Source organism: Calidris pugnax, unplaced genomic scaffold (assembly GCF_001431845.1).
Source record: "Calidris pugnax isolate Ruff unplaced genomic scaffold, ASM143184v1 scaffold27, whole genome shotgun sequence".
Lineage (NCBI taxonomy): Eukaryota > Metazoa > Chordata > Aves > Charadriiformes > Scolopacidae > Calidris > Calidris pugnax.
Genome location: NW_015090893.1, coordinates 2,924,111 through 2,947,303, shown reverse-complemented (window position 1 = coordinate 2,947,303; position 23,193 = coordinate 2,924,111). Strand labels below are relative to the sequence as shown.

Here is a 23,193-nt window from a genome sequence, read left to right as displayed (position 1 = left end):
GTAGCTTCAAATTAGCTGGATGCAGAGCACTTTCATCTAGGTTTTCTATAATTTTCGTTATTAGCACAGACTGCAATAAATTTATTTGACATAGCCCACACCTGCTAACCCGGCAGGAAAGAATTTCTAATGTGCACGGGTCCCAGGTTTCTTGCAGAATCTGTCACAATTTCCTGGGAGACAGCAGTGGGTAAGATTTAGGTGTGGGTTGCTTGGAGGGGTTTTTTGTTGGGTTTGGTGGTTGTTTTTTTTCAGTCAGTCAGTCATGCTGCTCTGCTCAAATTGCACTGTTTTAAGAAAATTCTGCAAAAAGATACACAAAAATACTATTGTGAAGTACTTCAAACAAAGCATTCATTGCACATGATGACCATGTTCTGAAAAAAATGCATAGTGTATTAATTGCCTGTTTTCTTTACAGAACAGCTACGTGCTTTCACATAGAGCACGAAAACTCACCCATATGATTAGAATTTATTTTTTGAAGTAAAGAAAAAGAATATATCACTCGTATAGTAGAAATGTGTCTGTGCCCATATAGCAGAGGGACAGAAGGATCCAAGCCGTGAGAAGCAGTGCTGATTTCCTGTAAAATCACAGTTTCAGTGAGAAACATCTAAGAAATTTTCCTGTGTTTTTTGGGGTACCATATTGCAGGTAGACACTAATGTTTTTCTGGTTTTGCTCTGCTTCAAAATTATTGAAATGTGTTTTGGAATAACCTAGATCCAAACAGAAATATACAGCGGAACACGGTTAGTTTAAGTATTGTTTGAGGACATGGTTTTAAGAAACACTTACATTGCTTGGTCTTACATTACTATTAACCACTAAGTTTTTGAAGTGTAACTTAGGAAAATGTTTGGCTTTTTGTTCAGTTGAACACCTGTGACTTTATCCAGTAAGGGTAGGTCTGCACAGGTCCTTGCCATCCTGCTCTGCCCGTGCTCCTGCCCGCCCAGGCGCCGTGGTACCGCAGGGTGTAGGTGCATCCAGGTTATGGGTGCTGCTGAGAAGCCTCTCCAGGTGCTGACAAGCAGCACGCCTCAGACCCAGGCTTGTCTAAAAGGCCTTCGTTTTCCAGAGTCTCAGTAATGATGCCTATATTGAGAGCTTTTTCTTCTGAGTATTCACCAGTGCTGAGACTTAGGGGCAAAATATTGCTTTTCTCTGGCAGCGCAGGTCTTGGCTCAGACTGAGCTGATGGCTGCAGGCAGCCCCCAGCTGAGCACACAGAGCTGGACATCCCTCTCCATCTCCAGAAGGAGCTGACTTGTGTCCCTTCCCCGGAAGACTGACACCTTTGCCTTAAAATGCATTAATGTTTCTAAAGTGCCTCATTTTCGTAAAAGAGATGCACGGCTCCACGGTGTTAAATCTGTAAGTGCAGCCGGTGTCTCCTGTTAAAGCGCAGCACAATATTGGGCAAATGTCATGGTTTGTAAAGTTGAAAGAGTTTTTATAATACCTTAAAGAGAGTGCTGTAGGAGTTCTTTAAAGGAGTTCATATACAAAGGCTATTTCAGCCTTGGTTTAGTGTCTTACAAAAACACACATTATTACCCAACTCTTTTACTACTAAAATAGGTACTTTACAGATGCTATGAATTTTAATTGACAATATCCTGTTATCAGATAGACCCATCTACACAGTGAAATATTCTCTAATATTAATTCAGAATTAAAATATGAGACTTTACAAACCAAACTAATCGGGGATTAGTAAAATTATAGGCCACTCGGTGTGTGCACACACACATGTGTCTGAAAGCACTGTTGTGCCAGACATTATTTTTTCTGCTTGTACAAATACTGTCAGTCAGTGGAGTTTATGAATATATATATGCTTCAGTCATAAGGCCACTGGAAAAATGTTTATCCTTCAAAATGTGTTAAATGCATTTACTGTAATGTTTAGTAGAATATGTTTTTGTTCTTTCCCCTCCCTAAAACTACAATTAAGATGACTTAGAATTTTTTTGGAGAGTTGCAGAAAACTTCTTTCTTGTTTTATTTTACTTAAACAAGAAAAAAAAGTGCTTAACTGGTTTCGTTATTTTTCTGTTTTTTCTTGATTTAGCTAAGACCCTAGGTCTTCTGTAAATAGTACTTAATAGAGCAAGTGAATTAACAGTACGTGTAATTAGTTCTAGTTCATCTCTCACACTGTGTGTTTCCCTGCACCTCCATGTGGCTGGAGACTCCTTACCCCGTTTCCCCCGGCTGCGGCAGGGGCTCAGCATGGCAGAGCACACACTTGCCCATGGGCTTTGTGTTGCTGTCACCATCCCTGCCCTGTGTCGTCACCAGTACTCACAAGAAAGGACTGACCCGTGTAGATGACAGGAAAACTCATCTCACCTCCAGGGAAAAGGTCTGTGTGTAGTTGAGAAGCTGATGGCTTCTGGCACCGGCTTCCTCCACAGCTGGACAAGCATTAAGCACGGCGCAGGAGCGGGTGGAGGTTGGTAGCCATCCAAAGCACGTCATCTGTTGGCCAGGGAATCCCATCGCTGATCTGTGCCTTGGGGTACATTTCCATCTCTGGTTTCCACCAGCCAGAGTCTGTGGCTGTGCCCTGTGTTCCCCGGCTGCTGGCGTCCCGCAGCTGCCACTCTCCCTTCCTTTGTGCCGGCTCCAGGAGCTGCCTGCCCAGATGGGGCATCAAAGTGCTCTGACCAGCAGCGGGGCCAGGCCGGATGGTGGGACTCGTGTTCAGTTGGGTGATGAGGCTGGTCTGACTCGGAGCACGCTGGTGGTCACTGGCCAGCAGAGGCGAAGAGAGGCTGGGTGGGAGGGCTGGGACCAAACTGCCTCTTCTGGCATCAGCCTGGACTTTGTCTAAACCAGCTGGAAAGCTGCAGCCTCACAGATATTTGTGGAAAGATGAGTTTGTAATTACCTCTGCTTTGGGTCCATTGTCAATGTCTCCTTTGGAGTCTGTCCTACCATCTGGGAGGTGCTGCTCCCTATTTGTCTTTCCATGTGTAAGTCTAAACAGATTGTCATTGCTGAGCTCTCTGGACCACGTCAGAAACACACAATGGCCCTTTCTGGTCCTTTCTCTGTTAAAGGACTCTATTTTATTCCACCCCTTCTATCTTTTACCTTTCTGCACTGTTTCTTTTTTCTTTCTTCCCACCTCCTCCTCCTCTTCTTCTTCTTCTGTCTTCCAGTTATCAGTAAACAGTTCAGTTCTTCCCTATTGCAGCCACGGCAGAGTCACAGGGCCTTCTGCCAGCAGGTACAAAATAGGAGTGATCACCTTTCCCAAACAATTTATGGTTCTGCTTCGTTTTTAAAGATCAATTCTAATGTATCTGTTCTTCTGCAAACAACTTTAAGCTCTGTGTTTTGCAAGACCTGTATTGATTCATTATTTAATGCTTACTGTTAACTCTATGGTTTAATTCCCCTGTTATTTATTATACAAAACATTATTTCATTAACTAGATTGAAATAGATGAGAGTGGAGAACAGAGCTCTGACAGGCAAATTTAAATTTGTATTCAATATCCAAAATCAAGCTTTAGATTTTCAGGAATTAATCTCCATTTAGGCTCCTATATGAAAAAGGATTTGTTTCTTTTTTCCTTCGCTCTTAAACATGTATGCAACTACTCCTGCATACAAAGAAGCAGGTCAATAGTGAAAAGTGTAGATTTTTTTTTTTAAATAGGCTGTATCTAGCATAGAAATTGGGCTTCTCATTAGCACCACGGCAAACATTACTTCTGTTTAGTGTATTTAGAAATGAGACTTGCACGTTCTTGCCTTTTGAAATTGTGTTTGAAAGTGGCCGTTATCCATTGCGGTGCTAAGAGCTTGCATTTGGAAAAAAGCTTGCTTTGGTGGGAGCAGCAGCCTGATGGATGCAGTGCCTGCAGGAACGCTCGCAGCACTCTCGCGTTCTCTATTGGTAGCATTTTTGGACAAAGTGAAAAAAATGCTCAGATGTATATTTTGCTTTTGATATATTGTCGGGGGTGTGTGTGTGGATTTTTAACTCGCTGTATTCCAGCTTGCTCAATGGTTTAGAACAAAAGAACAGGCTGGGGAGAAAAGAATCCCCTTGGATCTGTGAGTCAGTCACCTACTCCTGCTGTTCCCCACAAAACCACTGCCAGTGGGTCACTGGAATTGTCACCCCTTGTGAGCACTTACAGGGATGTTCTTGTCTTCAGTTCCTCGATGAACTGAGTGTTCCTACTCTTTGCAGCAAACCAAAAATTAGACATCTGAATCTTCTTCAATCCCTCCCTTCTTTTGTCCCTTTGCTGCATACTTTACATGGAGAGGGTATTAAATTAAGATGCCAAGCCCAGCTTGCTTCACTCTCTTTGTTGAGCAGGGAAGGTACTTTCATTAATTAACATGAGAATTAGTTTATTCATAGTAACACTTGTGATTCAGAGATTACTCTTAGCCCCTAAAACATACACATATAAGGGAAATATCAGTAACTAATTTGTTTCCTCTGCTTCATAATGTATAGGAATGCATATTCCTCTTCTCATTAAGACTTTGTGTTTATTTTTCATGTATGCTTTAAGTCAGACGTTTCCCGTTGGGATTTACTGCCATAAATAGCTGTCCATTTTTTATTGCCACCAGCTGTGCCTTTGAGTAGCACGCAGCAAAGTTTATGAATCACTTCTCCTTGACAGATCGTAACAACCACAATATTCTGCCACGTAGCCAACAGCAGCAAGTGAATGATATTAGCACTTAACTCTCCAGAAAACTCTGTTCAGTAATTAAACATTAAGCCTCTGATGCCTATCATCATTCAGTGCCAAGGCCCTTTACAGTACCGGTTTGCTATATTCAGGTAATGATATTAGAGATGATAATTTATTCTGGAAATGTAGCTATCTGAGAAGAATGAATTTACTGAAATCAGAATTTCATTTATAAGCTGGCTTTTCAGGACTTTTCTCCTAATTCTGACATTCACCATGCAGGAATATTTATTTCATTAAAAAATCCTCTGTATGTAGGATAATTGACAAAGAGTGATGAAAAGAACAATATTTAAAACTGTGGCACCAGTAGCAGTGTGTAATATAATGCAGAAGTCTGCCTTCATTCAATAAGGACAAATGCTCCAGCAGCACTTCAAGCTTTGGGCGTCGTTTCCGAGTTAATCTGCTCTGCTTTGGTGTCAACCCAAAATTGAGATCAACTCACTCGCTAACAAAGCAGCTCAGGAAACTTCACATAAAAATTCAAACTTCTAACAAATACAGCACTGCTGATGAGAGAAACTGTGAGGTCTGTTTTCCATCAGTGTATGTGCACAGCTTATTTAATATTATTGTGATGAGAAATAATAAGGATAACCCTCAAATAAATGGATAGCTGTGTGGTGTTTGGTGCGGCCGCAGCTCCTGCTCACCATCTGAAGCTGTAGTGCTCTCTTCACTGGTAGTACTTTTCTGTTTTACAACAAAATGGCCAAAGAAAGATAAAACACACAAAACTTTAAAAGATCTTAAGCTTAAATTTGCAAGTTAAGCTTGCTAATTCTCAGAATCAAGGCTGTCTGCTCTATCTGAATTTGCCCAATCTTTTATGTTGTGATGCAGTAAAAGCTGGAACATTGCTCTGGACCCCTCGGACCCAGCAGCTTTGTGGCCAGCCCCACACATGCCCCAGGAGAGCAGGGCTCTCTTCTCACCAGTCTGTGGTAGACTTTCTACAGAGTTCCTATTTATTTAGTGCACAGTCTGCTTGTCTATCTGGTCCTACGTTCCATTTTCCTTGCTCACCTGCTGTTGTTCCTTATGAACTGACTTCCACTCTTCTCTTTGGCTCTGCATGCAGGTTTTTTGTGGTTGCTTTGGTTTTTCCCTCGTTCTCAATAGTTTTCAGTCCTTCTTTCCTTTACTGGGATCTTCGAGCATTTCTCTCTTTCTCCACTGTCTTTGGTAGGTCTTTCTGTCTTGTTTCTCCCAGCACCTCGATGTGTTGTTCTCTCATTGCCTCCATCACCCTGACTGACAGCTTTCCATTTCCCAACTCCTCCTCCCACCTCAGTCTTTTCTAGCCCTCGGTCCCAGGCTTCCTATCCTCTGACTAACCAGTAAGAGACAAGTCCCAGCCCCAGTTCAGGGTAGTTTCACAGTCCTGTCCCTGCAGCCTGGCATCCCTTGGTGGTTTCTTCTGCAGGTCTGGTTCTCCTGTGTAGCATCGCACAGTAGGATCATTTGTCTCTGCCCAGCATGAAATGCTTTGGAGAGTGCACAGGGTGCAGCAGTGTCTTCTCGTGCACTGTCACTATGTCAGATGTCAGATCAGGAAAAGTTTTGCATCACCACCAAGTCCTATGGTACTATTAGAGTTCTTGGACAAGGGCTCATTGTGAATGGAGACCCTTTTCTCTAACTCTTACCATCCTCTTCATAACCCCGAGTCCTCCCCAGCTCTTCTGTAAGTGGAGGTGTAGCAGGACTTGTATATGGATTTCACACCACAGTAGAGAGTGCAGTGTAAGATAGATAGAGGAACACTAATGTCACCAGTCTGGGAGATGGGCATATCTCTACCCCAGCATCACACAGTCCAAGACCCTCGGGCTCTGTGGATTCCACACATTCAGGTGCCCCTATCTGCTACCATTGATGGCTGGAGAAAAAGGAATGCTGGTCTTTGAGCCAGGTGATAGCAGAAGGTTAGCAGCTGCTAGTCTTTTACAAGGGCACATGGTGATAGGACGGGAGTAATGGCTTTAAACTGGAAGAGGGTAGGTTTAGATGAGATCTCAGGAAGAAACTCTTTGCTGTGAGGGTGGTGAGAGCCTGGCCCAGGTTGCCCAGAGAAGCTGTGGCTGCCCCATTGCTGGAGGGGTTCAAGGCCAGGTTGGACAGGGCTTTGATCAACACTGGTCTGGTGGGAGGTGTCCCTGCCCAGGGCAGGGGAGTGGAACTAGATGGTCTGTAAGGTCCCTTCCAACTCAACCAATTCTTTGATTCTATGGTTATGCTGTCACTGTTGCCACGGTGCTTTGCTGGCAACTTCATGACCAGTTCGCGTGAGCAGAGACACTGTGAGTCGGGACAGTGCAGAGGAGGGTCTGAGGCAGCTACAAGTTCCTAATAATTTTGTAAGTATTTCTTCTCACGTGCATTGAAATATGTGACATGAGTGTGGTATTGTATTGTCTGTCATAAACGTGTGGTGGGCAGTAGCCTGGAGTCCTGGTTCCAGGGGAGAGAAGAAAGCACTTCTTTGATCCTGGCAGGCAACCGGCTGCAGACAAAGTCTTTGAAAATAGGAAGTTTTCAAAGCGAAATAAAGCTGTTGGTACATGGACTCAGGGATGGCAAGAAGCATTTCCCCGATACAGAAGATACTTCCACATTCCTTATCTCTGCCCCGGAGCACAGGGTATTCTAAGTGTTCAAACAGAAACTTCCTCGCTTTTCTGTGATACGGGCAAACCAAACTGTTCCTGCTGCCTGCCCGCCAGAAAAAGCGTAAGCCTTTTGCCTGACATCTTCCAAAACAAGATTAGGCCAATATGTTTTTTGAGGAATGATGACCAACTACCTTGGGGGTGTTATGAGGAAGAAAACGAGAATTTTTGAGTAGGCAATAGAAGACAAGATTAATAATTGGTGGCGTTTGTAGTGCATGGGATGTATGTACAGATGGAAAATAGCCAGAAATGCTGTGGGCATCTAAATGTATGTATTTATTCTTTCTTTCATTTTTTTCATTGGTTTTATTAATCTTTAGAAAAACAGCGTAGAAGCAGCTACATTTAAATTAATCTTTATTTACATCTTTAAGAATAAGACAAATTAAAAAATCACTAGAAAATAATAGAATGTTTACAAAATAAATGTACGTTTTTGTTCAGAATAACAATGAATGGATGCAGCATTTGAAACAGCTGTATTGCATAATCAGATTTCCTTTTAATATATCTCTAGGATACAAGCAAAAATTAAAATACTGAAAATACAAAGTATTGATGCCATTTGGTTGTAAACAAAAAGGAGGTTTGTTACTCGAATATGGAATAGCTGTGATTGGAAACCTTAAGTTATAAGGCAGATTCAGCAGATGCTCACATTTCTAAAAAGAACATTTGAAAGAACAATATTATGTCTTTCATAATATATCATTAACACAGCAAATTCTTAATTTGAAACAGTAACTTCCACTAGTTTTAGAGAGCCTTCTGAAGGACTCAAGTGCAACAGCAGTGATGCCATTTTACATTATTCTAAAATTTTTCACTCAATATTTAGAGACTATTTCAACTAGGAGTTGCCTTTCAGACATGGAGAAATTAAACATCTGCCTTTAAATTTTCACTCTTTCCCACCTTCTCTCATCTCTGCATGTTTGAAGGTAAGAGGTTGAAATGTTAAACTGAAGAGAGGGTCAAGTTGACCGGGAGCAGGGAAAGACGGTCACTGTCACCTTTTGATGTGGGGGCTGTAGCATGGGGACTGCCTCAGACACCTGCAATATATGATTATTTAAATGCACACCTCGCTGTAGTGGCAGTTCTGTTACAGCTATCGTGTAATTACACTGACTGAACGTGGTTGTGTGTAGCTGTGTATGTCTGTTTATGCACCTTTTTTTGATTCATTTGGTTTTGTCTTGATTTTTGTTCACATCAAAAAATTGGTCTTGACAGGTTGATGTGTGTCTGCAGACAGCCCCAAAAATATAGGTCAGAATCATAAATGGGGTATCTCCCAGTTGGGTGGCACTGCGGAAATTTTTCTTGCACTGCTGTGCTTTTGAAGCTGGTTACTAATGTGTAGCTTTTGGTAATTTTATTAGCAGTTGTGAACTCTTTGTATTAAGTTAAATTAAACCTTCTTAGATGCCTGAGATTCTCATAACAAAATAAAGTTACAGGTCATCCAGTGACTCAGGTAGGATGTAGCAATATTACTCCCAAGGGGGGCTGTGAGAAGTGAATTTTGGATAGGTCTTTTAACAGATCTCTGTCACTAGATATTAGGTCATAGGTTGGATGAAATTACTTAATTTTTTTTTGCCAAGGTTAGAATACGCATAGGATTATTTAAATGAGCTTTGAAACCTTATTTTATTGGATAGACTGCTGCAGGGTGCTAAAAAAGTTAAGGGGAAGAGAATAGGAAATTCTGAAACAGAGAAACCTTTTGACAGCTCTTTTCAGCAGAAAAAAAGCCACCTTCTTGTAAGAAAGGGTCTCCTGGCTCTGGTTTCAGTGTCTTGTGGACAGTTGTGCCATCAGTGTGCAAATGCAGGGTGTAGGGGAAGGCATGTTGAGATACTTGCAGATTATTTAAAATTAGAACAACATTACCAAGAGTGTAAATAAGATTTTTCCTTCAAAGCTAGCAGTCAAACTTTTTTCAATTCATTCCGTATTTTAATTTGAAATCTAGTTTCTTGAGCAATCAACCCTGTGATCTGAATTTTTCCGGCTGCATATTCATGTGTGTGTTTACATATTTGTTTGTTTATTGCATCTGGTACTTCAGTAATGTGTAATTTCTATTTCTTCCTTTTGTCTGGAGGCCTCTCATATTACATTTAGATTGTATCCTTTATCATCCCAAATTGACATTTATGCTTTTACTGCTATTGTTTGCCGAGCTTCTCTCTGGTATGGATCAACAATTTGTTTTAATCTATGTCACTTCTCTTATCTCCCTCTACACAGAGATGCAGTCATTTCGCACTAGCGTACGCCTACGGAGATTGTGTTAGCAACAGTGCGGTGCCTGCCCCTCCCCTCCCCGAAATGCTGGGGAATCTTAATTGCTTTTCCAGTTCGTTTATAAGAACGCAGAGACAACAGTATGTGCGAGACCAGTTTTGACAAAAGTAATGGTATGCCAGTGCCTATGAATAAATAAATCCGATTTACATAGAGGAATGCTGTGGCAATAGAAAGGAAGTCACAGAATGGAAGCAAATGATGGTTTAAAGACGTGATTGCTTATTCTTAGCAGGGAGCCCAGTAAAGTCCCGAGTGCTGTAGAGCTTTCTGTGTACTGTGCTTTACAGGTATGGTTGTAAACAGTATTTTTTGTTTTAATTTTCTAAAATTACTAGCTTGAAAACTTTGAAGTATAAATGAGAATTAAGCAAGAAACGTTTGAATTTCAGAGGCCTTAGGAAGCTCTTTTGCTTCCTGTGGATTTTTTGCTTTTTAATAATCATTTTAACAGTTTGCGTTTGATTCCTTCCCTAAATCTGTTCAGTTAAAAGCTGTGATGTGAAATAATGTAGTAGGTAAGAAATAGTGGTGTAATCTGTGTGTAGTGACACGTTTGGAGCTATAAGCAAAGGGTGGAAACGAGTCAGATTTACGTCCTGAGTAATGAGTATCTCTCTGTTGGGAAGAAGGAATAATGAGAGCAATCAGCATCGTCTGGCAGAGAGCAGGCGTGGGAAAAGGCTTCTGCAATACTCGATAGATCAATTTAGGTGTGAAGGCTGATAATGGGAACTTAATAAATTAATCAGAGATGACAGCGATGTAGAAGCAAGGTAGACCGGGCACCTGCCCACTCCTTTTTAAATATAGACCCCCTGCCCAGCCTTCAGGCACCCCAGTGACGCTGCTGTTCTGCTGGGGGTGAAGTGTGTGCACCATCAGCTCACCATTTGTCACGAGCTGTGATGGTGGTGCACAATGGCCTCTTGGGAGGAGAACGTGCTGCACCCTATGGAAGAGCACCATCTGGGAGGAAAAGGTTGTTTGCATTCATGTACATCCTGGGGTGAACACTGACTGGTTTGTAGAGGATAATCACTAGCTGGGTAGGGAATGGTACTGATGGATGTGCTTAGGAGAGAAAACCGCTGTGTCAGACTTTGGTAGAGAAATAGAAGAAATGTCATAAAGAAGTGCAATGTGCATTTAAGCTCTTTATTGAGTTACTTGGTAATAGCATCACTATATATGTATCTACATATATATATATATAAAGACAAACAAAGATAGTATTCACCTGCCTCATTCAACTCTGGAAGCTCTAACTTCATGGAACTTCAAAGGGAGTAAACCCATTTTATGCGTTTCCTCCAGCAGTGTCCTTGTCAGTGACAGCATGTCCCACTTACAGTTCCTTCCCTTACTTTTTTCTTCTCTCATGTAATGAAGATTGTTTTTACTTCGAGAAAATACAGTTTTTGGAGAGTACATGGTGTTTAGAAAGAAAAATAAAAATGAAATAGTTTTTCCCTTTTGAGAGGTCTCCTGTTCTGTGGGATGGGAGTGAAAGCAGCCCAGCAGTATGTCTGCGCAAGCTGACAGTGATGGTGCCAGAGAGATAATTCAGGGACCACAAACGAACAAGGAGCTATTTCTAGCTTTTATGAATTGTGAGATTATTTTTTTTCCACACCCCCCATAAAAACTGAGGCAGACAGCGTGCCTGCCTGTCTCTTACAGTCGTATCAAATGTGAATAAACAACGCCTGTAGCATTGTAGCTCTTTCATTTGTGGTCTAAAGAAGCCTTATTCTGTTTTCAGTCTGCAACTTCTCCTTGACCAGCAGCTTTGTTTGCAGTTGCGCTGGGCTTCTAATTGCTTGGAGTTAGAAAATCAGATGTGTAAACTAATAATATCTGAAGAACAAATGTGTTATGCTTGCATCTGGACTGGCTAGTATGAATCTTGTGAATTACCAGAAAATGAGAGCAGAAGGGTATTGCCTCTTTTACTGAAGAATTATGAAGTGTTATAAAACTGAAGATAATGTATTATTGTGTATCATGTATGACAGTAATGTAAGTACTTGGGCTGTGCCTAAGCAATGCCTTTGTTTTTATTTTGCTCTGTTGATGCTGCAAATCATAAGCCACCTTTTGGGTACCTGAGCCTTTGGGTAAGTTTCGTTCCTTTATTAGTCCAGAACAGAGCAAGTGTTTGTCACCTGATGTGACGTTACAGTAAGTGCCAGTTCTCAACCACCATAGATGCACACACATCTCGCTAAAACGTTAGTGTAAGGATTCACTGGAAGATATTACTGACTGATTTTTAAATACAAGCTTCACTCAGCTGAGACTTGAGCATCAAAAATCTATGTCTGCACACCTTGCAATTTTTCCAATCCTTCATTCTCTAACAGAATCATTAAGATCTCTTACCTGTGTCTGCATTATATAGATAGAGAGAATAAACTTTTCAGGGGCATAGTCAATGAAGAAGTGGTGGGTTTGTGTATAGTAATACACAGATGGAAATGCAGAGAGCTTTGGGAGATTTTGGCACCACGACCTTAGCCACCAGCAGCCTGGGTGCCAGCCAGGGGCAGGCGTTAAGGTCCTCGGTCATTCTGGCTTTCCTCTGCTCCCAGGGACTGTGGCTCAGCACTGTCTGCAGCTTTCCTCTGCTCCCAGGGACTGTGGCTCAGGGATTGTGGCTCACCGGAGGATGCTGTGAGATTCCTGTTCTAAATGCTGATCTCAGTGTACAGAGAACAGTTGTGTTAAGTAGACATTTTTAATCTTTTTGCTTTTTTCACAACGCTAAGGGTGGATGAGGCAGGAGGGATGTAGGGTAACACCTGACACCGTCCACGCAGAGAGAGTGAATGGTGCGGCGTTTCCCAGCCTGGCAGATCGGTGCATGTAGCACGGGGTGCATCTTAAGTCAGCCCATGACTGTCTGTCACTTTGGTAGTAAGGATGAAGCATGCAATCACCCGATGCCAGAGCTTAGCAGATACACTGCATTTTTATTTTTTTTTTATTCCATTGTTACGCATTTAGAATATTATCCTGGAATATCTACTGGATTGCAGTTAATTTCATTGGTCTGTTTACAGAAATTCATCCCTCCATAACTTTTTCTTCTTGGACTTCATTTAGGTAGTTTACAGTCAATGAAAGAATTTCAAGTGCTCTTGTATTTGTCAACGCTAGTTATATCTCCTGTCCCATCACCTGTCACATAGCTTTACTTCCTTTTGAAGGACTGCATAGTATATTATATTTTAATCATTTTAACAAAATCATTTTTAATCATTTTAACAAAAATCAATTTAACAAAATATAAGTTTTAGACTTAGCAAGATATTTCCCTTCTCAATTTTCAAGACCACCTTTGTTAAGTATTCTCTACTAGGCTTTTTTCCATAAACATTTTCCAAATAATTTAATTCACTGTTTGATTATTACCTTTTTCTTTAACAACAGTCTATTCCTATCATAAATCCTGATCTGCCTGTTTAAATCTATTTTTAGTTGGCATTTCACCTCCTGTATTGATACAGAAGAAGAACTCCTTGATCTCCAAATTTCCCACATTTTACTTTTTTATATGCTAATGCATGTAATATGTCTCTGCCCTGTGATATTATAGTTGATTTTAATTATGCAATCCTTAATTCTCATTCTTTTGGCAATTTAGCCATCTTGTTCTCAAACTTGCTCAATATTCTCAGTGTTATGGATGCCTTTGACATACTTCTCAGGTAGTCAGTGGTACCCCAGCTGTGTTGTGTGCTGTAGCTCAGTCTTTACTGTGCCTTGAAGTTCTGTCTTGCAGTGAGTCCTATTAAAAAAAAAAAGGGGGGTTCAATTCAGAATCTTTATATTTAGAAATTAATGTAATACCTAATATTTTCTGAAAGCATTAGCATTCAGAATGCATAAATAACTGTATCTAGTAGCTTTCCTGTTTCCATAACTTATGTTAAGGGAGAAGTAACATTGGAGCAAGTCATTAAAGTTAGTGAATGCAGCTGTTGCGTTACTTGATCAAGGTATTGTTTCCTTATGATTATATCCATTGGCTTGCTCCTGTCTGTCAAGCGGATGAATTTATGAACCCTGTATTTCTTGTCTTCTGATACAAAACCTGATTTGGAACCTGGAGTTCCTGCTAGATTCATTTTTCATAATATTTAACCTGATTTATTTGTGATGTGGAACAATCTTGTGGTGTTCCTTGCATGTTTGACCTGTCATTTAGAACTGCTGTATCACCAGCACAAACAAAATCTGCTATTAACTCTTAGACCGTGAAATATTTCTGTTGTTCCAGTCTGCAATTTCTTCTCGTAATGAAACAATAGCAGCGACAAACAAGAGAAGAGATTGCATTCTCAGTTTGACACCAGCAGCTGTATTAGACTCTTTGCTTAAGTTTGCATTTCGTTTAACCGTAGAAGCTGTACCTTGAAATACAGTTTGGTAAACTTAATTATTTTTGCTTGCTTCCTGTAATATTTCAAGTTACGTGAAAATGAATCACGATGGCGGTTATCATATGTTTTCCTAAAATCTATAAAGTTTATAATGGATAGATATTGCTTTGATGCATTATACCATTTATTATCCTCTGCTTGTGCCCTAAGTTATTTTATTTCTTTCATTTTGACTTTAGGAGCTCTGTCTAGCTTGAATTATTTTATTTAAACCTACTTTGTTCCCTTCATCAGAATTATAATTAATCTTCTTTCTGCTTGTTGTGAAGTTTGGATCGTAGGCAGCTTGACATCACTCATTTTGGGTGACAGAAGAGCACCGAGCACTCTGAAACACAGTCCCTTTTAGGGAATCCCACCCTGCTCAGGAGGAGCCCGTGTCTCAGTGCCCCCACAGGACTGGGGGGCTCATTTCTGGTGGGAGATGGGACAGGTCCTGCCTGCTGTGGGTTTCCCTGTGTCGGGGCTCCAAGTAGAGAAGGGAGCGTGGGGCAGGGGATGGTACAGGGAAAATGTTAGGGGGGTGATGAAAGGCTGGGTCTGCAGAGAACTGCAGTGAGTTAGGGTAGGAGTCCCAAATGGTCCTTACAGCTACCATGAACTTCATGTGAAATAATGTCTGTAAGGAAAAAAAAATATATATGCAACATAGATAGATAGGTATGTAACTTCTGGAAGGGAGGAGGAGAGGGAAGGAGAAATACATTTTTACCACAGGGAATTTTTAAGATATAATGTCATACAAACAACAAACTGGAAGGAATGCTCTGGCTTGCAGAGCAGAGTTCTCCCTGGTGGGAACACATGCCTTTGAATGGGGAACAGAGATTACACACTGGGAAGGGAGGAAACTAAGTAAATGTTGTTAATCCTCATCACAAACATGCAGTCGTGATCAAGTAAAATACTGTAGGCATATATGGTATTCATAGTTTGCTCCATCAATGCAGTTTTTGCATTCAACCCTCAAGAAAATTTCTTTTACTATCCAATTAGTTTTTATTTTATTTCTAGTGAAGATTCGTAATATTAATTACCAACATAAAAACAAAGAGGCCGTGCACTGAAACAAATGAATGCATTTTTATGCTTAGATTAAAACATTACTTGTAATTGTTGACAGTGAAATCTCCTCGCTGTCACAGTGGTGTTAACAGGGTTATAAACTTTTAGGCTCTTAAAAGGAAACAAAAGAGTATATTATCTTCTAGCTATGTTCTAATCTACCATTAGTTACCCAAATATTGCTGCATTTATACTGTATCGTGTACTTATCAAACATCTACATGACTCCTTAACTATTTCCAAAACAAAAGAGTCATTATTTACCCACTGTGAAAATAGCCTTGTGTTAGTGGTATTAGAAATCATTAGCTCTATTAAGTCCGTTATCAGCTACGCGAGCAGCTGGAAATATCCTGCAGCTCAGGAGGGCTCCAAAATGTTCTCCAGTCATTATATTCTAGATCACTTTGTTTTCTTGTATGGTGAAAACAGATTATAATCACATTCAGCCACAGGCAAAAATAGAAGCTGACAACTCTGGTAGAAAAAGATTTATGAAACTTTTCATTGCTTGGGGCAGTATTTTGTAACAAGATAACAGTGTTGTCCCTTAGATAGGATCATGAGTGAACAGTTCGGCTGTGTCTTTCTATCATCCCGGTGCACCGTGTCTCAAAATGACACAGTTATCACACCATAAATACAGCCCAAAGCATTACAGATGTCTATAAGCAGGATCCATATTAATTGTTAATGCGTAAAGAAGAGACAGATCTGTTTATATTAGCTTAGGAAATAACAATCTATTTTTTTGGAAGAGTATAGAATACATAAAAGTATCAATTTTGTCTTGTCATTGCTTGCCTTGAATAGGATTGACTCCTAGGATGGTATTTTGTAGTGTTGGGGTTAAAATAATTCTTTTACCAGTCTTTGCCCTAGGTGAGGTTGACCCTTCAAATGGTATGTCTAAGTGACAGGATTAAAATAATTTCTATAACACGGCTTAAAATTAATGGACTTGTGTTTTTTTCCTTAGCAGAAACATTTTTGGAAAAAACTGTTCCTTCTTGGGAAAGAAAAGTAAGTTAGTTTTGCAAAAGGTACAGTGTTGAAAGAATAATTATGTGTCCATGAAAGTATCTTTTTAAATTTACTGTTCTACAGCTGTGTAGCTATTGGCTCCCTATTTTTAAAACCCTCTGAAATAGTACTGAGGTTTAAGAGATGAATGTCAGGGGACTTCCCAGTAACGTCTCTGAATTGGGAAGCAAGGTGTTGTTACCAGGACTAAGGGAGAAGGTGCACACTACACAAGCTGCTGCACACGTGTAGCACTGATCAATAAAAGAGGGGTTGTGTATTTCTAAGTAATTACAGGTATAGGTTTGTCATCAGTGTCTGAGGTAGGTGTACGTGATACAGCTGTAGAGATGTATCTAAAGTCTGCAGTTATTTACCCTGCCCAACACCACATTCCTCCCGCCGGCACAATTCCCCTGTCCCGACCTTGACAGCTCTCCTGGTTGTTTCTCTCACTTTTAATTTACCCTGAATCTTGCCTGAAGAGAAACGCAGACTGACTTGGAGGACCTCTGAGCCTTTTTCTTTCCCTCCTTTCCCAGGGTGCCTGCTCTGCTCTCCTGGTTCCCCGGCTCCTGGCAGCACCCTGGGAGAGGTGCAGCACTCGGTGCCTCAGGGAGGCCTTTGCCATCCTATTCCTCTCCTCCTCCTCCTCCTGGCAACGTCACTGCTAGCTCTTCTGGCCTCCCCTCTTGCCTTTGTGGCTCTGGGCCAGCGGGGCCAGCACTGGCCAAGCCCAGGGGGTATGCCTGCCCCGGCAACCCCAGCCCTGCTGCTCGGCACAGCGGCTCTGCTGGGCACCCAGCACTTCTCATAGAATCATAGAAAGGGTTTGGTTGGAAGGGACCTTAAAGATCATCGAGTTCCAACCCCCTGCCCTGGGCAGGAACACCTCCCACCAGCCCAGGTTGCTCACAGCCCCATCCAGCCTGGTCTTGAACCCCTCCAGGGATGGGGCAGCCACAGCTTCTCTGGGCAACCTGTTCCAGTGTCTCACCACCCTCACAGGAAAGAACTTCTTCCAAACATCTAATCTAAATCTCCCCTCTTTCAGTTTAAAACCATTGCCCCTTGTCCTGTCGCTCCACTCCCTGATAAAGAGCCCCTCTCAGTTTGCTTCCCATGCTCCTGTCCGTTCCTGAGCAGGTAGGGATCATGGTTGTATTTTGGGGATCATTTCTGTAGAGCAAGGTGTTGTCCTGCATGTTCCTGAATACCCAGCACCTGTATGTGCTGAGATAACCCTGTGTACCTAATGAATTTTAAACTTGATATGTATAAATTCCATCACTTTAGAAATTCAACTTTGTCTATGCATCCTTTTTCTTTGATCATCTAGAGTAAATTAGTGTAGGACCCATTCAAACTGAATCTGTAACTCTCCCTGCTGTTCATGTGAAGAGCTGAAATCTGCATCGCTTGAGTTCCTGTCTAGAGCATCACTGAAGTATTTATAACTAAGGCCCTAAAAATGTTACAAAGATAGTAGCATGCCATTTCTTTTTATGCAAAACCTGCTTTGGTATGACATATCTGGAGCAGTAGGAAAGGCTAAAATGTTTGTTTTGCCAGCTGACCCAAGTGAACAAATAGTTGCAGAAAGATTGGAGTGCAAATTGTTACATTTCATATCATGAATCAGGTTTTGAAACAGCCTGAGACTAATTTGATGCTATGTAGAGATGTCAGAATTCCTGCCAGTTACACAAGATGTTTGAATCTTATGCAAGATTTGGAGTAACAATTTTAAGCAGAACTATTTGCTTAGGAAGAAAACTGTTGTGTCTTTGTACTTTCATCTGTAAAGATACTCTACATGCATGGGGAAATATGGGAGAGAAGAGGATGGCGCTTAGGGAGGAAAATTCTTAATGTTTCATCTAACTAGGAAGTAAGATTGTACAAAATTAAGATGAAGCATCCGATTTTGCATTTTTACATAATCTAAAAAGTATGGACCTTTATGTTATTTGAAAAAGTTTCTCAAACTTTAGGACAAATGTATAGAACAAGGTGTGCCAGTAAGTGGGAATTTCATTTTTCAATGGATGCTGCAGAAAGGTTTTTTTGCTGTAGACATGTTTAAGTATACTGTCTTTAAAGAGCACAAATCATGCTTGTCACCAACTATGTCTTTCAGCAATGGAATCATATGAATTATAATAAGTCCTTTGCGATGCTGTGAGTGAGAAATGGTTTGTTGTTGGCTTTTTTTTCACTAGGATTTTAAGAGGGATTATCTTGGAGGATAGATTGTAAGAGATGATGAGCCAAGGGGTAAATCTGCTGAACTATTGCAAAGATGGCAGGACAGGAAAAGAAATAAAAACTACAAAAGGAAAGTATGAAAAAACCCACAGGCTAAAGCTAATCTGTAGCAGAAAGAGAGGGATGAGAAGGAATGGAGCAATGGGATTTAAAGAGGAGTTTTTCAGACACCTTCAGAGCTCTGGCGCTGTGAGCCTGTCTGTTGGAGCAGGATGGTGCTGTGCTTGCATGGGCTCTTTCACTCCATGAAAGGCATTGCACCAAGTGCTGTCTTTTCTTCCTTTTCTTTATCCTTTTCCTTCTATTTTCCACCTCTGAAAGGCTTTCCATGTCAGTAACATCATACAGTTCCTTTTTCTTTCCAATAGCACTTCTTTCCAATAGCACCTCCACCATCACCACTGCAAAGGTGGAATAGCCCTTCCTGGCCACGGGTGGTTGTGTGCTGTGCAGATGGACAGTGATCGTATTCAGCACGTCCGTGGTACCTGGTCCTGGGAAGATCTCAGGCTGGCTGTGAAACTTTCCTGTGTTTACCCACCCGACACCCCTTCAGGGTCTGCAGCGGGCTTTCCTGTTTGATGAAGAAGGAATCACCCATCCGTGCACAGGGTGATTCAGTGACTTGGACACCAACTTCACCACTTGATTCCGTGCACGGCTAAGGGTCTATTCAGTACAAATAACAGCTTTCCTTGAGTGTTAAGCTTACTTCAGTGCAGTTTTGCATGGCAGCACAAAGTTGCCCGGTGGCTGCGGCAGCCACCATCCAATGCTGTGGCTCCAAAGTGCAGTAACGTCACGGCAGCTTTTTGCCAACACCAAGGGGTATGTGGCTTGCTTCAGCCACGCAGCCATGCCCAGAGACACCCACCTTTCTCTTCACACCAGTCTGTCTTTGTCACTTGCTCCCAAATTTGACTTCAAGGCTGCTTTAGCAGCAGGTTCCCTCAGTTCAGAAGGTTCTTTGCTGCCAAAACTTACTTTTAATGAGAGGACCAGCTGTTCTCCCTCAGGACCAAGCTTCCACTTGCTCCTTAGTTTGCTTCTTAATTGTCTTATCACTGATGAATAATTTAATAATTTTTTCTTGAGCATTTTATAGATTTAGAGTTTTGTGGAGTCCCAGTTAATAAAAAGGCGACGTACAGCAACAGAGAGTTCTCTTCCCCTCTGTTCGTGGCACAGCTTGTCGTATTTCCCTGAGCTTGTATCAAACAATATGCAAGTAAATTGAAATAGTGAAACCGTATAAAGATGTCTATCAGCATCCCACACAGATGTGTAGTTTGGGTTTTATTCCAGACTACTCTTTTATGATGCAGATAATATGCATGGAACAGTCTTTAAGCTGTAACGATGATTGACTTGCATGCCCTGTAGAGGATAGCTTTTGGTCTTTACATTTTTGTAAAAATGTACTAATTAGACATTAGCTTAAAAATGTGATCCTCTCCAATGGGTAGGACTTGTATTATGTATCATTTGGAAAATCTATGATCAGCTGTGGATTTTTTGTTTGGATTGTTTTGTTGTTATTTTTTTAACACTAGCTAAAAGGTCAGACAGAAGCATATTGCATTTCTAGATCTTTATCCAGTGTAGAGGTTCTCATTTTTTTCTTCTTACTTAAATACATTATTCAAATATTCTGCATGAAAAAAAAAAAGCCAAAAATGTTTGAGATAATAGTTAAATTTAGAAGAATATCTCAAGTTGGAAGGGACCTGAAAGATCATCGAGACCCAACTCCCTGCTCCTTGCAGGACTACTGGATGACCTAAAGCTAAACCAAATGACTAAGAAGATCGTCCTGACACTCCCTGAACTCTGACAGGCTGGGTGCAATGGCCACTTCCCTGGGGAGCCTGTTCCAGTGACCCACCACCCTCTCAGTGGTCTTTTCCTACTGTCCAATCTGAGCTTCCCCTGAAGTGGCTTCATTCCATTTCCCTGTGTCCTGTTGCTGGTCACCAGAGAGAGAAGATCAGCGGCTTCCCCTCTGCTGCCTACCTTGAGGAAGGTGTAGACTGCCATGAGGTCACCCCTCAGCCTTCTCCAAGCTGAACAAGCCAAGTCACCTCAACCAGTCCTGTAAGTCTTCCCCTTGAGGCCTTTCATCAACTTGGTCCCCCTCCTTTGGATGCACTCTCATAGTTTGATGTCCTTCTTAGATTGAGGTGCCCAAAACTGCACACAGTGCTCGAGGTGGAGCTGCACCAGTGCAGTGTCGAGTGGGACAGTTGATGCCGGCTATTGATGCCGAGCTTGATTCACCCCAGGACACAGCTGGCTGTTTGGGCTACCAGGGCACGCTGGTGACTCACATTCAACTTGCCATCAACCCAAACACCCTGATGTCTTTCCATGGGGCTGCTCTTCAGCCTCTTGTCCCCCAGTGTGGGTTACTTTCTGTTTGCACGCACTGGAATAAATTTTCATTCGTTTTACTTTGTTATTACTGGAGAAAGCAGTACGCCAGAGCACTGTGTGCCAGAGGAGGGAGGCCTGTTGTAAGAAGAAAAAGACCAGGATGAAACAAGGGGGCTAGGATTTGGTCACGCGATTCAATATAATTCATTACTCTCTCCGTTTCACTTTATGTGCCTGTAAAATTCTAATCACATCCTTAACTTATGAGGCTTCATTTATGAATCACCTTAAACACCCCAAAACGTGCAGCGGATAATTTAGAGGACACTAATTATTACCATTTTTACTACATTGTAGTTGTTGGCATTGATCAGTTCAGCACGTGTAACGTTGACTACAAGCAGTTGTGACAGATAAAAACTCCATTGTCTACAATGCCTGAGTCAAAGTTACTGGTTCTTACGGTCACTTTCTGTACCATGTTTCACTGTTCAGTTCAACATCACTTCTGCCTTTTCATGTTTGTGAAGGTCTCATTCAGAAACACTAATTTAAAATAAAATCTTTGCTATTAGGGCATCCATCTGCCTTTGTGACTACGTTAAAGGAAACCCTAATTTTTGAGAGTTGTGTTTCATAAAAGATAATACTTATTCCTGATCCAGGTGCCATATGCATGTACCCACCTGTGATACCCTCCTGAAGGTGCAGTTTGATTTTTTTGTTATCAGAATAAATTTCCCCATTAGTGAAGTTGTCTGAGTTGATAAATGAGTGTAAATGAAAATCTTTCACACATATCAATAGCAAGAAGACTACTAAAAATGAACTGATAATCTTAATTATTGTTTTTATTCGTAAGATAACTGTTATTGGCATGGAGAGTCACAGCTACCTAACAGCAACAATTTAGATACATAAGGTTTATTTCTTAAAGTAATTTGATTTTGGTTCAATCCTCGTTAAGTAGTGATACCTAGTAAGTATCCCATTAGCTAAAACTATTGTAATTTTGGGGTAATAATATAATGAGACTTTTACTTAAAATACTAGAGATGTTTAGGAAAAAAAAATCCTCTTGACTTCGGAATTTCTGAAGTTTAACTTCTCAGTTTCTGAATGTTCCTTGGAAAATGTGGTCGATAAAAGGTCTTTGCAGAAAAGGCTGGATGTGTTGAGAGTCTCTTTGCATTGCCGGTCTTCTCAGAAAAATAAAATCATGGCCTTGAGACACAGAGGGCAGGTAAAGATGATGTTGATCCGAGTTCCTGGGGCGAAGCTGTGTTTTCAGACACGTATGTCATATGGATCAGGGGCAGGACTGTGCTGTTCGCTCTCCCCTTGACACTGGGAACAAGAAGCTTTGCCGAAAGACATTACGGTTCCCAGCGCTCTGTTTGTTGTGGCAATGTGGGACCACTGCAGTGTTTGGTGTCTGCCAGTATGATTACACAGTCTCTTCAGGGTGTAAATTCGATTGTCTTCTCCGTGCTGGAGAAGTAAGAACAGTGCATATTTAAAGTGGCAGCCCAAAGCCTGTAGTTGCATTGTAATTATGGTGTCGGGGGCAGGCTGGGGAAGCTGGACAGAGGGTGTCAGATAAGTGAGCAGCACGGTCCCAGGGGGTGAGGAGTGATGGTGTTTTCTTTTTCATTGGCTGTAAGTGATAAGACAGGTGTATTTTATAGAAAAATAAAAATACAAAAAAAGCAAAAAGCCTTGTTCCAAGAGCCTCTTTGAGCTCACATAATGGAGAGCTACACTGAGTTTTAACATCTTGATGAGGATTAAGGTTCTGCAAGGTACTATTTAGATAAGACAACACTTGGCCTTCTCCAGCTAGTCCAAGTGTTCAGTGGGTTGCTTCATCTCTTCTTAGCTAGAGTGTGTTTTTCTAGCTTGCAGTAGATGTGTTCGTGGTAAATGCAGCAGCAGTTAAGTATTTGATTGCGGGACAGCACAACTCAGTGGGTGCCTCATCAGGAGGACAGTGGTTTGCCAGGGACCCACCTGGCACCCAGGCAGTGGGTGATGGGGACTGGGATGAGCCCCCGAAAGGCAGTCATATCAGATAACCATGTTTTGAGAAGTTCCAGCCCAGCTGCAGCACCCAGTGACAAAGACAAGTAATTTTCATAGCTGGAATTCTCCTGTATTGATTTTTCTGTTTTATCATGTGTGACTGTGGGCGTATTGTCCTTTGTTAGTTTGAGGGTTGGTTTTTTTTCCTTCACACACTAAAAACTCCAATTAAAGACTTTTATAAGAACTGCTGGCTTA

At 41.4% G+C, this 23,193-nt stretch overlaps 1 protein-coding gene across 7 annotated transcripts in view; it reads left to right on the top strand.

Annotated features, from left to right (window-relative positions):
• TENM2 (teneurin transmembrane protein 2) overlaps positions 1-23,193 on the top strand; it is a 479,584-nt gene that overhangs the window by 264,098 nt on the left and 192,293 nt on the right. Inside the window, exon 1 of one of the 7 annotated variants that reach the window (XM_014948064.1) lies at positions 7,563-7,688. The exons of the other annotated variants lie outside the window; for them this stretch is intronic. Coding sequence (XP_014803550.1) covers positions 7,670-7,688 — 19 coding nt within the window. The 5' untranslated portion in view covers positions 7,563-7,669. Of the gene's footprint in view, positions 1-7,562; positions 7,689-23,193 lie in introns of those variants that run through there. 7 annotated transcript variants of the gene reach the window in all.